Below are 18,357 nucleotides of genomic sequence, written 5' to 3'. Positions count from 1 at the left end.
AAAACATTCAATTCACACAGATGGTTGCACTGTAAATACAGATTCAGTCTTTGCAAAATTAAAACACACAAAGTTTTCTGGTCTCTAGTCTCCATCTTTGCTACTTGCTCTTTCTAACGGCAGGCAGAGGAAACAATGCATGGCATGCGTGTGTACAAAACTGTTTTGAGTTGCTCTTTCATTTGATAATACTTATAATTCTAAGTTAATTGTAATAGATACTACAAAGTTTCAAACCCTAATATTCATTTTGAAACACCCTGCATTACTTCAAATTATATGATCCTATATTCATGTCTTGTATGTACACTCATGTCCAAAATTATTGTCGCATGTCTATAAATATGTTGTTGTAGGAATATAATTCGATAACGAATCCGCCTGGTATTTCTTATAATGTTAGTATGTGTATAATCGGCAAAGATATATATGTGGAAAATTTCATGTCAAAACAGCAGTAAATAAGAACAATAAAACGAAAATAAAACTTTCTTGTCCATTTAGCAACATTTTCTTTTACTCTTTCTCATTTTCGTATTTATAATTCTTTTCCTTTGAAATTTACCACAAATATACATTTTCCGATTATACACACAGCATCAGTATTAAAAGTACCCTGCAAAATCATTATCATATTATATTCTTACAAGAAGACAGTTATAGATTTATGACAATCATTTCGGACATGAGTGTACATGTCATCAGGATTGGCCCTAGGCAATTTGTCGCCCTTTGCCGCCTCCCTCTTTCTCCAGAAAGAACAAATCTTAAAAGTCACGATTTTAAGTATGCTACTCCAACATGAACAACGAAGAGGAGGGGAAACTACATTCGCACTCAGAAAGGCTTAAATACTTACTACAAATACAATATTGTCATGTCTGTTTTTTTCTTTAAATATTAATCTATTATGTTGGTGAAAGATAAAGCAAATAAATCTGAAAGATGGTAATCGTTTTTATAGAATTCAATATCGAGTTTCAATCTCAACATATCAGTTTGCAATTATAGTGCAACTAGCTCTTTTACCTTTATTTCTTGATTTTCCTTCTATATCTGTTATTTTTTTAAATAGTGTTTCCACCTTCAATGATAACGATCTTATTTGCGACAAAGACAAGAAAAGCTTTCATATCAGAACTCTGATAACTAACCAAATGGGACAGGCATTCGAGAATTGAGTTCTTGTATTTGACAACAATCAAGCAATTTATTCTGGGATTTATTTTACCATTTGCTTTAGCACTGACCATGTGACTTAAACTGAGCTGAGCTGATTGTGAGTTTAACGTCCCGTTCAGCAGCGAGGCTATATGAGACGTGGACCTACAGATTAACGTGGAATCCGAACCACATGAGTGACTTAAACTAATGCGACCTAAACATAATTTATGAATGTAGTATTCAAATAGGTCAGCTTAGTAAATTTAGCTACCATGATCATGAAGTCTGCTTCCAACAAGAAATATTTATTTTAAATAAAATACTTACGAAAGATATTGCAGTCCCGTTCAAATGCACGTGTTGCACATATATGGGTGAGCCAGCAATGCATATCATATATCTAGTCGACAAATTATTTATATATGATATTCAGAAAAATATTAGTAGGCAAATTAGTATTAGTTTTTACCTTTAGACAAGTTATTTGCATTTTATACTGTTCGTGATATTATTTTCGTACTTATTAAAGGCCTACTTTCACGAAAAAACGAAATGTTCATTTATACTTTTATTTCTTCGTTGATATTGGTGAAACAGTACAGAAACCCGGATTATTAGTGGGTACGCTACTCATATAAATTGTAAAATATTTGTACCGTATCAGTATCTAGTGCTTAATTTATGTTGCATTTTATGGTAATTACACCTACATAAAAATACTTCAGACTTAAATGACGTAAGATACATTACAAATACCTGTTTGAAAAAAAACGAAATTTAGAAAAAAAAACTAGATGCAATGTTTTTTTTCTAAAAAAAAAAACGTACATTTCTGAAAAAATACGAACGGTTTTTTTTTCTATTTACAACACTACTTTTGAGGCCATTGAAGTTGTCAGCATGCAATAGGTTTTGCCATTCAGATTTAAGTAAAGCGCCTGTAATGTCCGTCAACCCGCCATACGCATCTTCTCTACTGGTTGCCTAACACCGTAATTTCGGCCTGCAACAATGTTAACCTTCATTCGCTCGCGCTCGCGGCAAATTGGCCGTCATTTTTAGTTTTTGTGTGCCCTTCTTCCCAGAACTCTAAGATTATGGCTGGAGTGGTGTGTATTCTCCATTTACACTCCCATCCTCTAGATTATGTGCGATCGCAGTCTAACCAGCAACTTCTTCCGGCTCAGTACATCAAAAATAATACAAGAAGACCATATACAGATGGTGATCAGAAAAATGGAAACACCTGAACGAAATTGCATCTTACCAGATTAATATAGTGTCGGGCCACCTTTTGCCTTCAGAACAGCCTTGATGCGACGTGGGATGGAGGCATAGAGGTCGTGAATGGTAGCAAGTGGAATTTTACACCATTCCTCGTGCAGGGCATCGGCCAGTTCTGTGAGAGAGGATGGAGGTGGAAATCGTCGCCGGAGTCGTATTTCCAAGACGGACCACAGATGTTCAATTATGTTGAGATCTGGGGATTGGGCGGGCCAGGGAAGGTGTTGAACTTCATCCCGATGTTCCTCAACCACGCTGCAACAACGCCAGCTGTGTGAATGGGTGCATTATCATCCTGAAATCACCGAGCCGCCGCCATGTTTCACAGTTGGGCGGAGACACTGCAGATCATAAGCTTCTTTAGGCGTTCTCCACACATAAACACGGCCCGTAGTAGGGAATAGGGTGAAGGATGACTCATCCGACCATATCACACGTTTCCAGTCCTCAACGATCTAAGTTGCATGGTCGCGGCACCATTTGCGGCGTACGAAAGCGTTATGGTCCCTGATGAGCGGTTTGGCCCGTGCAACACGACCCCGTAAGTTCATGTCATTTAATTCGCGGCGGACTGTGATTGTCGAAACAGGTTGGGGGAGGTGCTGATTGAGTTCCTCAGTCACTTGCTCCGCAGTGGCACGACGGTTCTGCGTGACAATGCGCTGTAATACCCGGCGTGACCTGTCACTCATGATTTTCTTCCGCCCACTGTTCCGCTTCCCCGATGTGGTTTTCCCGTGTGTTGTGTAGGCCGTCATCACCTTCGACACTGTCCCACGCGACACATTTAACACAGTAGCCACTGCCATCACACTCACTCCACATAACCGCGCACCAACAATTTGCCCTCTTTGAAAATCTGAGAGGTCTCCCATTTTACACTATCTCCATCTGCTGCAGCCACTGGATACTGCTGTTTCATTGCGCCTGACGTAGTATGGAGACCGACCTAACACACCACTACCAGCGATCCGGCGCTGCGAGCGCCACGACACTACTGCCAACCCATACATCTGACGTGTTGCCAACTACATGTGTTTCCATTTTTCTGATCACCATCTGTATGTACGAGTTAGCATTAGAGGTAATGAATGAAAACTTGAAAGCTCGTTCTAAAATCTCAACTTTGCCAAAAGATTTGCTGGTGTCCTTGGCACAATTCAGAATGCAAACTACCGATAGTGAACCAGTCCAACAACCAATCCAAAGAGGTATTTGCTACCTCTGAGGGTCAAGAAAAAACAACGGAACTCGCCTTAAATGTAAAAATTGTGGCAAAAACATCTGCAAAGTGCACTCAACCATTACTATTACATGCAATACATGCCTGTAATCTCACAACGAGGACAGTGACATGTATGTTGAGTAGCTTAGAACCTGCCTTGAATGTATAGATTGTGGAAAAACATGTGCATAAAGCACTCAATCATTACTACTACTTGCATTAAATGCCAATCACACAAGGACAGTGTCATGGATGTGTTTAGGTTAGATTCTGTTATTTCGCGTTTTGTTCACTGTGTATTCATTTATATTTAGAAGTGTTGTAATTTAATTTAAATATATATTTTTGGTCAACAAAGATTTGTTTTAATTTACTAAACCTAATTACTCCAAAACATACACTTTGCATCATGCACAATGCTGGAAAATCATGAATAATCGATGACGGCCAAATTGCCGTCGGTGCGAGCGGAAATGTGAATTCGTAGTACGCGAGCGGATGAAGGTTAATCTCATGGGCTCAAAACGGCCCCTAAAATGTTGAATAGAACAATAACACGACACGGTTTTTAAGAATATGAATGAGAACTGGACAATCTACACAAAATTTGGAATCGACCAGTGAAAACGGCATGTTTCTAGCACTTGTGGTTTTTGAAATCTCATTGTCGAAAGGATTGGAGACAAACATATAAATCTTGCATTTTTAATATATAGACTAGCTGAACCTGCGCTCTCTACACAGCGCATCATTCACATGAGCATGAATCTCCTTGCCATTCATCACAACGTCTGTACATGTCCTTTTACAGACACAAGTGAAGGATGTAGTCATTAAAATCGGCAAGGGGTACCATAAAGGGGAGATTTTCTCGATTATTTCAGTATCTTGCACCATTGGGCCTACTTCCATTTGGAATTTCTGATTCATGTATGATCAGTTTATTCTTTCTTTTTGCATGCAGTATGTAATAAGCAAATACATTACATACACAATTAATTATGATCGTCAGTGATATATGGTGTTCGTTGAGCAAAACACTCCAAACAATAAAGATTGATCTTAGACTGGAGAAATGGTTATCCTTCGTTTTTCATTATTATTTGGCCATGAAACTGACGCCTGAGAGGTATACAACCCCTCTATACGACTATGCTGTGTTGGAATGTATAACTCATAGGATATGATTTCGCCACAGAAGAATTTGGATAAAACAAGAGTGTCAGCTACTTTTTGTTTCACATCAATGAAGAACGATTTGAAAAGTCGGGAAAAAATATTTGAGAGTGGCATCTCATGGAACTTTTAACTTCTGCATATTTTAATTTTTGCGACTTAACGTGGAAACGACGCAAAGTTAAAATAAAATATTGTAAGTGCTCTAATAATTTAATAGCAACAAAATTTCATTACGTTTTATGTACATAGTTGAAAGTTTATTTACATTTTAATAGGTTACTCAATTTCAAAAAATGCAATAAATAACTACAAACACGCGGTTATGGAACGTGATTGAAAACTCCGTTTACTTGCGTTCTGAGGGAAATTCCAATGTGACGAGTTAGACGCTCAGATTAAAATAGATTTCGACAGCCAGGTATGTACACTTGGCCCTCGAAAACGGCTTTTCTAACCGCAAAGATGCCAACCTAATCTATTAAAGTTTTAATAGTCTCCAAATTGAAAATTCAATTTGGGGAGTTTTGCAAAGTTTTTCTCAATCTGAACAACTGTGTGCCGGCTGGATAGACTATCGTTTCATTGTCACTTCCCTAGTGACAAGACAAGAATTTTTTTTAAGTATTACTTATGTCTAATATAGGCAACAATTTACAAGAAACAAGGAAAAAATCCAAACAAACTAAATAACTTTTCGCTATCACCTGGGGACGTAACCCTCCACTTACACATATTTTGAGTGAAATTTTTTCACGAAACAAGCACAATTAGTGCTTATATAAGCTAAAAATCTACCGCAGCTCTCCTCATTAGCAAACTAATATATTCTATTCACATTCATCTACAAGTATCTTGGAATATCCCTTCTTACATACATAGGGAAACATCACTCTATAACATAAGAAAATGGTTCAATACTTAAAGGAAATTCTACTAACGTAGAAAATTGACATTACCAATACTAATTAGACATTCAGTTTTTCCAATCACCACCGACTGATGTTTTATGAGCAAGGAACGTTAAAGTTACAGGTGTAAAATTAGACCTCACCAATGTTCCATCTTAAGACACTTTCCTACGGTTCCATTTCCAAATATTCATTTGAGAGAACTCTTGCACAATTTCTGAAGTACAACTAGCTAAAGATCATCGTCTAAGATTCAGCACAAGTATCTCCAATTTTGGTGAGTTTGAATTTTTGATACCATTAAAATCAGTATAGGATGGCACACAATCTAGTTAAGTAATACATCTATATCACGACAAACGACTCTGTTATTCCCTCAAAGTAATACCGCGTATATTGAGGCTGAAGCTAGTTTTTAAACAGTTTTTTTGACTCGCCTGTAAAATTGGTCAAATGTTACTTACGCGGTATTGATTCTCAAACGAGGGTATATATAAAAAAAACTGAGTAAATAAACTCCTTATCTATTTTCGTGTATATATATATCACTTGTTCACATATCTGCGACTTATGAGCTATTACCTACATCCGAGAAATTAGGAAAAATGGATCTGCTTTTGAATTCATTTTTCCTATTTCCTCGGATTATTATTATTCAGAAGTTCCAAATATACATGTATATCCGTATTCACCCCACCCCCTTCCATTTCCGAATACAGAAAATTACGAATCCATTATCCTTTAAATAAAAGAAATGTACATACTGATATTATGTGTCCACCCAAGCCATGAGCTGCATCAGCACATTCTATAACCGCACTCAGCTGTGGATACCCGACACCTGTTTTCTTCCTAGTGGTGCAAACTGATCCTGGACCAATTCCAACTTTTATTATGTCTGCTCCAGACAGAATCAATTCTTCTACCATTTCACCCGTAACAACGTTTCCTGCCTGGAAAATTAAGTCAATTAAGCAAATATCAAAAATATACGAAAGAACGATTTCTCCTTACACGACTTTTAGGGGCGAAAGTGATACAGGGGAAAAAAGTGACAAAACCAGGACCGATAAACTGTCATGGGAAGGAGAATATATTATGAAAGAAGACAAATACACTTCACTCACCCAATCAGACCACTAGATTCAAAAATCATAATTGACTATCCAGAGTCCAGATAAATCACTTTGCAGCTAAACAGGGGATACTCAATACACTCCACCGAAGGATCCTTAACCTGACAGTTCGGCAAAGGCAAAGCAATCATTAGAGTCCTGACAGAAAATGCTACAATTCCTACTTAAGTATCAGAGACTTACTGAGCTACGTATGCATATATTCCATTAAGTCACTATCCTTCTCTACTCAAATAATTACATTTAAAAATCAATCTGTTACGTTCTATGTTTCTTCAATATTTCGGCAGAATTCAACAGAACTGTTCATGAAGTAAAATGAGGTTTCAAAGGACGTGGGGAGTGAAGTGAAGAATAGAGGCGTTCAATTTATTGCTTTTAAATATTCTAAAGATCAATAAGATATGTATTTAAAACATTACGTTAGATGAAGATACTGCTAGGCATTGATGATGTCAACCGTTGTGAAAATTTCTATTGTGTGAATTACTGCTATCCAATCAAGGTGTCATTATTTTGCCTAAAACTCTAATTTACATTATTGCATTCTGGAAATGATCTTCAAATGCATGTTGGGTTTGGTACTAAGTACATCAATAGATGACTTATATTTCCCAGAAAAAATGGAAGTATAAATCAGTACTATAATCCCAGTCCCAAAAGACAACTAAGATAATATTAAAAGCTATCGACTTACAGCTATCATCTCTGTACCAGCCAAATTTGTTTAATCAACATCAATTTACATCGAATGCTTACATATAGTTTTTTCATTATCTCTTCTTATCAAATGTATTTTGTTCCTAAATGATTTACAATTACTAACTTTACAAAATTCTCGCAACTGATACGTAAACATCAACAACAATAATTATAAAGAGCCCCTCCGTGACTAAATTCTTAGAGAGTTCGAATCTTCGGCACAGGAGACCCATTTGGGGGTCCATATGGTTCAGGTCCCACGTTAAGCTATAGATTCACGTCTCACGGGCTATAACATCTCTCATCAATAGGGTAGGAATTGAATTTACAAATACTGGTTTATTTAACACACACACACACACACACATATATATATATATATATATATATATATATATATATATATATATATATATATATATACCTAGGTTTAAATTAGAATATACAACTATTATATGGCAATTTTCCACACAAGAAAAGATTATCAAAAAAATCAATACAATCTAGATTTCTTGGGCATTTGGTTGTTTCAGAAAACAGCGTAACTGAAAATCGAGTGTAAAATTATTCTGGTAAAACGTCTGAAAAATGGAGGAACAAGCATCCATTATCCTTTCTCCACATGAAACTGCGCAATAAAACTAATCGTCACCGAAATGCTGAATTCAGATTTTCCAATACTAATGAAAAAATATATAGGAAATCACGACGAAAAAATATCGGAGGTTTTGTGAAGCTATGAAAAAGGAACATTTCAATTATTTCCTGGAACATTTGTGCATTTGAAACATTTTGAAAGAGCAAGGAATAAAGAAACTCACATAACAATATTTCTACCTATTGAAAGGAATATTTCAATTATTTAATAGGTAGAAATAAAATAAAATTTTAAAAAATATATTTAAAAACATGAAAATTACACTAATTGTTATATGAATATACATTCTACTCTAAATATAACGAAACGGGTAATTATCTCGTTGTAAAATTTTATACGAGTTTCTTAGTGTTTTCGTACGTAGCTCTCCAGTACTAAACAATGACCATAAGGAAAATGTAAAAAGAATCTGCATCAGAAAATTAGTGTTTGTAAGCATACGTCTCCAAGATGTGAATAATTTCATCACTTGCAATAATGTGTATAATTTCCATCAATTCTATGTTAATTCCTTTAAAAAAAAAAAAAAAAAAAAAAAAAAAAAAAAAAAAAAAAAAAAAAATACTTTATTTTACGTGCTGAGAACAGCTAAAATACAGCACTTTGTCTTGTTCCACATTATATTAGAATTATAATATAGTATAAGCGATAAATTATGAATACCACATTAACATAAATTGTTGATAATAAAAACACTGACAGTGAGGCAGTTATTTTCATGTCAATTACTAAAAACAAAGAAATGTCAAAAATTAAAAGTAAAAATAAAAACTACTAACTTACATTAAAAATTCTAAGTCATATTTTAGGATATGAGTTCATTATAACTTGTTAAAATCCTAGAGATTAAAATGTTTTCTATTATGTGATTGCACTAAAATTTTTGCCCTTGTACCATACGTTGGAACTTTAAAATTTACATTTTTTAAAATATAGTCCGAGGTACAACGGTTGTCAAGTATCTTTTGTACAAATACAGAGTCTATCAATTTCCTCCTGTCAGCCAATCGTTCCAATTTAAAGTATGTTATCCAATATTAACAAAAAATTGGCTACTTACCAATGACTCCTCCCTTGAAAAATTTAAAGATTTTGACGTTTCGGAACTCTCAGCTGGTTCCTTCCTCAGTGGCAAGGTAAAAAGGATTAAAACGGAAAGGAGATAAAAGGAGTAAAACCAGGAGTATCCGAATATGTTATCCAATATTCGTACGTGCTAGAATAACTAACTAGTCCTAACTTAAAACAAAGTATTCTAATAAAACACTTTTGAACCATTTCGAGTTTATTCACGAGAGTATTTGTTAGGCTGTTCCAAGTCACCGATGCATATTCAAGTTCTGACCTTACAGCTTCAAGTTTATACAAGAGTACGTATGTATCTGAGTGACAAAAAGCAGGCCATTGATGAAACAGGTAACCAATTATAGCTTCATTACATATATTTTGTATATGATCACCAAAGCGTAATGGCCTGTCAAATGTTACACCTAAATCCTTCATTGAGTCAACTTTCTGTATTATAGTACCACCTTGTATTTCGTTTTGACTTACATAGTATTGCGACTACTGTAGGTCATACACTTAGTTTTCAAACAATTGATACTCATACCGTTGTCTTTGCACCAAGTAACGATACTGCTTAAGTCTTCTTGTAGCCTAACGTTGTCCTCTATTGTTTACTACTCTAAAAACCTTAATGTCATCAGCATAAAGTAAAATATTGGAATGATTTAAAACTATTGGCAGGTCATTGATAAAAATTGAGAAGAGTAATGGACCCAGAGGAGAACCTTGAGGAACACCATTGCTAATAGTGGATGAATCTGACGGGACATTACCAATTTTAATTTGGTATGTTCTACTAGTCAAGTAACTTTCAAAAAATTTTAGATACAAGGATGATAGTTTGACACCTATGTTTGACAGTTTTTTTAATAGTAATCTATGATCAACTGAATCAAAACCTTTACTCATGTCAATGTATATAACATCAGTTTGTGATCTACTTTTCATTGCAGAGTAGTCAAATAACAACAATACAAGGCTACATAAGTGGTAAAAGCAATACAAAATTCATTTTAAAAATCACAAAACACATGATACAAAGAGTTGGTTTGTTAAGTATCTAAATACACAATTGCACACAGAACTTCGTGCATCTAAGGAAATATATGCAACAGTAAAAGTATCAGTTACACTTTCATTTTCTTCTGTGCCTGAATATGTTTATTTGCCATCTTCCGTTTCTCTTTGTTCTGCTCGTCTTGAATTTTCTGCAGTTCATTCATCTTCAAGGATGCGGTCTGAATCATTGCCTGGGCAACACTAACGTCAGCCATGTTCTTTTTTTGACAGCGCAGAAGATAATCTTTCTGAGCATCTTTTATCAGTCTAGTAGCTACTTCTATTTCCTTCCGTAGTGTTTCGTCCATTTCATTTAATTTCTTCAGAGACAATTCACTTTGAAACTTCCTTTGATACAGCTTCTTGCTTCGCATTTCTTAACACACTTTCTTCTTTGGAAATATTTGCCATGCGGCCTCTTTGGATCTTACACTCTTCTAAGTAATCTTTATACTTTCTTCAGGCGTTCTGCATAGCATCTATTAATTGCTTTGTAACAGTTAAGTTTTCAACTTTTCCTCCATACATTCTAATGCTGTCCTTTACAGTCATCAGAGCCTTTATACTCTCGTGTGCAAGATGGGATCGATCACTTCCTAAAATGTATTTGTTCTCTGAGAAACCACGTTCCACATCAGCACTACCATGAAATATTGACAAGCAAGCTTTGACCACTTTAGACATCATTGGATATTCAATTGTTCCACATGAATTTCTTATATCACATACTCCTGCCCAGTGTTGATCCACGAGCAAGTATCTGACATTACCACACTCAGTGTGTTCCACAAACCAAGAATCTTAGATAAGTGGCTCAACAAAATAGAGTTTTCACTCGTCCACGACAACATCGATGTTCTTACAATCTGCAAATACATACTTCATTTCTTTTGCCAAATTTCATGCAAGAGATAAACAAGTAATCTCCTTTCTGAATACTGGATGTATATTTTCTACTGTGGAGACAAAAGGCCCTCCAACCACCCACACCTTATTTCCTTATGTTATTTTCACAAGTGGAAGTAGCAATGCAAAAAATATAGGAGGTTTCGTTAAAATATAGGAAGGAACACAAATATATAGGAAAAATAGGAAATATATGAGCATTTGAAAGCCTGTGAATTTCATTTACCCAGAATAATGTTTTCGGCATATCAGCCTATTGTTACGATACTATACCTCGGAGGTCCCTGGTTCGATTCCAATGACAGACTTTTGGATTTACGTCATCTACTTCGCTGGATTATTTTTATTTTTTTTTCTTTCCTCGGAAAGTTCAATTATGTAGTCTCAAGCTTCTTAGAAGCATTTTTGTATACCTTTGTGTTTTATTAAAAGATAAGTGCAATAGCAGATTCCTTTAACCTCATATAAAGTCACTACCCTTGTTTGTTTTCCTACCTTTGTGCAACTTATCAACTTTCTACTTGTGTCTGGCTACGTTTCCCTTTCTTGGCAGTGTCACTAGTCTACGTTTGAGGACATTGCTCACGTTCAACTTATTTGTAAATATTTCGAGCGCCCAGTTAGCTTTTCTCTAGTTGACTCATTGGATTGCCTCAACTAAAAGTTATTGTCTGGTAACTAAGTCAACGATTATTAAGTGTGTATTTTGTATTTTCTATTTTTCGCTGAGGGTTAGCTTCGCACTTGGAATTCCTCAGAAAGTACAATTCAGGATTTGGAGGTGAAGTCCCCAGCGTGTGAGGTCTTCGACTCTCAAACGTTTTGACTCATGTGACGTCACGAACACGGTGTTAGGAGGAGGTGAGTTATGGAGTGACCATATTTGGTATTGAGGAAATCAGGAGGTGTGGTTTGAGGCCTCAGTCCGAGAAACAAAACTGGATGGTGAGTGTTTCTCGGGGTACTTGGTTTGGAGTTGTAAGAACAGCAACGAGCCAGCGAGAGGGAGAGGAGAAGAATGGAGTTACTATCTTTGAAGAAGGTACAGTTTATTTCGTCGAAACAATAAGTGACTACGCCAGACTAATTACTCTTATACTTAATTTACCTTCCCTTATCTGCTGCACTTTTAAAAGCAAATTTGTGTATGAGTTATGATTTCTAAATACCATGAGCTACATTTCCCACATGCTTTAGTTGTAGAATTATTTTTCAGATGAGATTTACTTTTATATTCCAGCGTAAGTTGCTGGTGGTGGACAAGATACCCCAAAATCTAGTCATCTATCGGTCTCATAGTTACCAAAGGAATAGATGTAATGAGGCTAAACCTAACTGTTATTTAGCCATGTTTCACTATTATGTGTTCACTATATAGCGCATTACTTCAAGCTAGTTGTAGTTTCTATATGTATTTGTGAGAAACAAAAATTTCAAAGTAATGTAATTTTCAGCTGTATTTGCGCATGTACATTTGTGATTACTTCGTGGCACACCGTAAATGAGTAAAATACTGTTGTGTTCGAATTAAACGAAATAATAATAATAATAATAATAATAATAATAATAATAATAATAATAATAATAATAATAATAATAATAATAATAATAATAATAATAATAATAATAATAATAATCTTCTTCTTCTTCTTCTTCATCAACATCATCTTCTTCTTCTTTGTTATTCAGAGCTTGTTTCTAGATTTTTAGTAATAACTCTTCTGAAATAGATTGGAAGTTCACAAGATCTTTGTAGCCATTTCTATAAATGTTAAAATTAACCAGTCGAAATTTAGATAGAGCCGAGACAATCCCACAATTAATGATACACACTTATAATAGAGTGGAAGGAGATAATCGTAAACGATAATGAAATACTGAGGCATGAGGAAAGGAGTACATGCTGGGTAAATCAACGCAAGACACATAGCCAGAACAGAAATACAGATTAACATTTATCAGTATGGAATTACGCTCTGGATTTAACTTTGGACATAACTGAAAGGCTAGCAGAAATAAACATGTTATTTTCAAAATAAAACGTACGGGCCAACGCACTAAACTTTGTCGCTTCTATTTTTTATATTACGTCATCTTGCAGTTATCACGGAAATATTTATTTGTAGAATACGAACAAAATTATAAGAGAAGTTTTCGAACAACGACATCCGAAGAAAATTCACCTCCAAGAGTAAACGACTCCTTGTGGATCTTTTTGTGATTACTGAACTACGTGATATTGCAGGATTGTTAATAAAGACATTTATTTATGAAATATGAACAAATCGTCTGAAACATTTTTGAGGAAACAGTTTTACAAAAGAGAAAATTATCCCTTTTGAATGTTTCTATCTGTAACGGATGATGCTATATTGAGATTTATTTATGAAGTACGAAGCAAAATCGCCTGAGTAGTTTTTGAGGAAACTGTCCGAAAAGAACTCAACCTAAAACTATTCCTTCTGGATTCTTTCCAGAAAAATGACTTATGCCACATAAGTCATTGTCATACAGATTTATGAAAAATAGAAAATTATAGGGCCATTTTCGAGAGGTATAATTCTTATTTTCATCCCCGCAGTAAACTACTCTATTTTTGGGGAGAGGCTAGAAATACAATTCAACCCTCCATCATGGAGATTTTTTTTTTTTTTTTTTAAATCTTCAGTTTAAAATTTGATCCAAATATGTTAAAAGGTATGACCTCTAGAAGATGGGAGGTATACATCGGGATGATCAAATCTCCAAAAGTCACTTTTCTGGAATGTAGAGGTCATAAAAGTGTAAATCAGTTGAAATCTCACGATTACCACTGTTTCTTCTTTCCTTTGTTGCTTGAAAAAATAAAAATGAATTCAAATGTTTCGTTTAATTTTTAACGGCTATACATTGTAGGCTAAATGAGCCGGATGACTGCAAGTGAATAATAATTTAAAGGTTAATGAAATGAAGAGTGCGAGGTACAGGAGATAAACGGACACGGCCACATCTTATAAGGTACAGAGGTTGTTTCCAATCTAAGGTGACGAATGTGACGTGTATCTGTAGTGCCGAAGAGAACGGAGGGATGTAAACAAAATCGCAGTAGTGAGAGATTCTTCAGAAGTGTAGTGAAAGTGCTCATGCGTCTAGTGTGTAAAATGACGTCGCGAATATCATCATAATGGGAAAGGTATAGTATAGTTCTTTCCAATACAAAGTACTCCTATTCCCAGACTATAAAATAGTGCAAAAGGCGTGTTTTAGAATATCCAAAACAGGCATCTCCTTTGTGTTGAATAAAAAGGTAAGGGTATTGTGTTGAATAAAAAGGTAAGGATAGACTGGTACTACTTCTAGGGCAGTGGTTTTCAATGTAAAATTATTTTGCCGGTCCTCAATACAAAGTTAACAAATTTCAGTTACACTATTCTGACACTAAATAAATAGCTTTTTACCATTAGTACGTATTAGTACACAGAAGAAACTATTCCTCACACTGGATTTAGTAGAGAAAAATTGACAGCAAGTTATCTGATAGGGCAATCTTCGTGAGCACGCAAATCTTCAATCCTACCGTAGGATGGTATTAAGTATGTTATTGATAATATCCTGTAATAGGTGGTACCATTCACCACAAAATACTAAGTACTGCTTGTTTGCAGATATGAGCGGCTGTTTCTGAAATTTTAGTTGTCGAGATGCCGGACATTTTCTATAGATTCATGTCTGGTTCACAGCAGAGTCTTAACTCCATTTTGACTCTTTCAGTGGGTGGCCAACCTTGTCCCGACTTGGCATCCCGTTATTCATAAACTGTCTGGTACCCCCTAACAGTTAGTATAATTTAAATAAGAGTAGCAATCTCAATGTAGTTCGAAGCATTGGTACACTCATCGTAAAAAAGAAGGTTACTACGCCAACTGTACCCTGATCCGACACTTACACCGAAATACAGTTTGTCGATTACTTCCACATCTACTGTCGATCGCTGTCCGGCAATTAGCAAATCAGCTTTTACCGGAAAATGCAATATGATTGCAAAAGTGTTGTGGCTTGTTACACACGGCAGTGGCCCAATTATGTGTCTGTGCTATTCATTGTTTCCTAAGCAGAGGCTTTATTATTATTATTATTATTATTATTATTATTATTATTATTATTACGTTTATGTTCTTTATGTAAGCATGTCAACATCAGGTAATTGTCCGGATTGTAATGCACCAATTTATGGTAGATAGTGCTTTGAAATGTACTATTTGTGATACTAAATTTCACTTTGAATGTGTACAGATTCAACCTAGTGGAGAGATGATAACATACACATTAGTTTTAAGTGTTCACGTTGTTATAATCAGGAAATTACGGCCTCCAGGGACACTAGGACACTTATGAATATCGGTATGAAGCAAATTTTACTAGTCTTACAGTGACTAATCAAAATCAGAAGGTGAAGCTAGACATTCTTAAACAAAACACCTATTGTAGTTGTTAATCAGAATTTCGGCACAGTGGATAAGAAAATTTCTCGTAAACTGGAAACCACAAAATAGAATTGGTTTCAAATGCTAGGAAAAAAGTTTTGTTTTTAACTTGATTTAGTTCTGATGCCTCTGTTAAAGATGTTGAAGATATTTTGTATAAACATGTCAAGTTCTTTTAAGTGTACTAAATTCAGAACGAAGTATGAATCGTATTCATCTTTTCTTATTGAGGTAAACAGTTATGGTTACTATGTAATTAATGTTCTGGAAATATGGCCTAGGGTTATCCTTATTGGTCCATTTTATAGACAGTTAAGAAAATTCTTTGATTTCGAAGAACTCAAGGATTCAAATGAAAGTGCAGTAACGATTAAATAACAATATTAAAATTTGGGATCAGAATGTGCGGGGTTAACTGTTTTTCTGCTGCTGCGGACTGTTCATGCGATGATGTGGCTATGTGTGATATCCATAAAAGTGAGGATTATTTTCCAAATATTTATATTTGTTTTACAGCTGACAGAGTACATGGTCTGATTTGATTTTCAGTTTAGCAACTCTTTCAGCAGCGAGGCTATATGAGACATGAACCTACAGCTTAACGTGGAATCTGAACCACATAAACTCCCGCCGAGAATCGAACCCAGTCTCCCTGCCAAAGAGGCGAACGCTAACCGCTTAGCCACGAGGGAGCTCGATAAAGAGTATATAAACCGAATATTTGTGAAAGAGTGTTATGTGCTATCAACAAAAACATTAAAATGGTTAGAAGAGCAGATGAAATGTTCAATGAATGTTTTTTTTTTTCTCTCTCTCTCTCTCTCTAATAAAGCTGGTAAGAACTTATTTTGTACTTATTTCCACCCGAATTTGTCTTTTAATGTGTTTGACAATTTCTTTGGCAACATTTTAAAGAACATTAATCCTCTTGAGTATATTCTGATACTTGGTCATTACAATATATCTAAAGTTAATTGGGTCAACAGGGATTTTCTTCCTGGCATACATTATTATGCCAAATGTATTTTTTTTTTTTAATAGATGATTTTAATTTGGACGTTATTTCGAGTGTTTCCAATCCTGACTTGGTTATATCTAATTTTAATTTAACAGTTACTAAAGACGTTACAGTTAACGTTACTGTAAACTTTGACTCCCTTCATTATACTACTGAAATTACTATCTTAAAGTAGTTTGTACACTGGATGGTGAAATTTTATCTAGATTTGCTTTTCATAGGAGTAATTATCTAGCGTTACATCGTGAGTTAATTGAGGTTGACTGAACTATTACTACCTGAAAATGTTAATTTAGCTGTTCAAGATTCGAAAACGCTATAGTATCATGTATGAACAACAAAACCTAAAACTGGGAAGTACCCTGCTTGGTATTTCAGGAAACTCACTTCTTTAATTAAAACCAAATATAAGGCGCATAGAAAATATAAGACGACTGGATATCCATTGCGGAGTATAACACCTTCGCTGATTACAGAAAACAGTTTAAGAACAATATGCGACTGGACATAGCAAAGTATATGTCTAGTGTTGAAGCGTCTCTAACATGTAATCCGCACAAATTCTAGAGTTTTCTTCACAATAATAATAATAATGCTATTTCTGGTGAATATGTAACTGATCCTAACGAGCTTGTCAATGCCTTGTTTGAATCCATTTATCAAACAACCATTTACAGTGTTTTCCAACTATATTAACTTCACATATATTGCAGGTAATAATGTTTTCTATCCTACCTTTACTGTTGACCAAGTAATTAATGTTACAAAGGTTTGAATATTAAACCGTCTTGTGGATCAGACAGCATACTGGTCTTTATAGTAAAAAGTATTATGAATATTCTTGTCCTATTTTTATATCAATTTTTAATTGTAGTTCACTTACTGCCACCGATCCCAATAGATGGAAAACCACTATTGTCTCTTCTATTCCCAAAACTAATGGGAAAGAATTTACCGACTTTAGACCAATTTTTATTATGGATGTTCTGCCTAAAATTTTTGATAAATTAATTTATAATTATTTGCATAACAATGTTTCTTCAGATAATGTGGAAGAACAACATGGTTTCATGAAAAACAAATCAACGAATACCAACTTGACATGATATTCTGTGCGGCGATATTCTTCCTGTAGTTAAGAACCAAGGAAAGGTTGATGCTATATATATATATATATATATATATATATATATATATATATATATATATATATATATATATATATATACAGAGAGAGAGAGAGAGAGAGAGAGAGAGAGAGAGAGAGAGAGAGAGAGAGAGATGGATGGATAGATTTTCTAAAGTGTTTGGTAAATTGCCTCTCGACATACTTATACGAAAATTGAAAAAAAAAAATGATTTATCTATTGATTTTATTGGGCGGCTTGTCTCGAAACTTTCTAATAGAAAATTTGTGGTTAGATATCGTGTTTATATGTCTACAGTTCTGATATTCTTCCTGTAGTTAAGAACATGTTGATGCTATATATACACATTTGGATTATTCTAAAGCATTCGGTAAATTGCCTCATGACATACTAATAAGAAAATTGAAAGAATCTGTTTTATCTATTAATTTTATTAGGT

General features: G+C 34.7%; 1 protein-coding gene across 1 annotated transcript in view; it reads right to left on the bottom strand.

Moving 5' to 3' along the window:
• Window positions 1–18,357, bottom strand: part of LOC145675033 (GMP reductase 1-like) — a 64,454-nt gene that overhangs the window by 21,659 nt on the left and 24,438 nt on the right. The window contains exon 4 of the mRNA XM_081745402.1: window positions 6,525–6,713. Within this exon, the coding sequence (XP_081601528.1) occupies window positions 6,525–6,713 (189 nt within the window). The remainder of the gene's footprint in view (window positions 1–6,524; window positions 6,714–18,357) is intronic.

Source organism: Thermobia domestica, chromosome 2 (assembly GCF_964235325.1).
Source record: "Thermobia domestica chromosome 2, izTheDome1.hap1.1, whole genome shotgun sequence".
Classification (NCBI taxonomy): domain Eukaryota; kingdom Metazoa; phylum Arthropoda; class Insecta; order Zygentoma; family Lepismatidae; genus Thermobia; species Thermobia domestica.
This window is presented reverse-complemented; position numbering and strand designations above follow the sequence as displayed.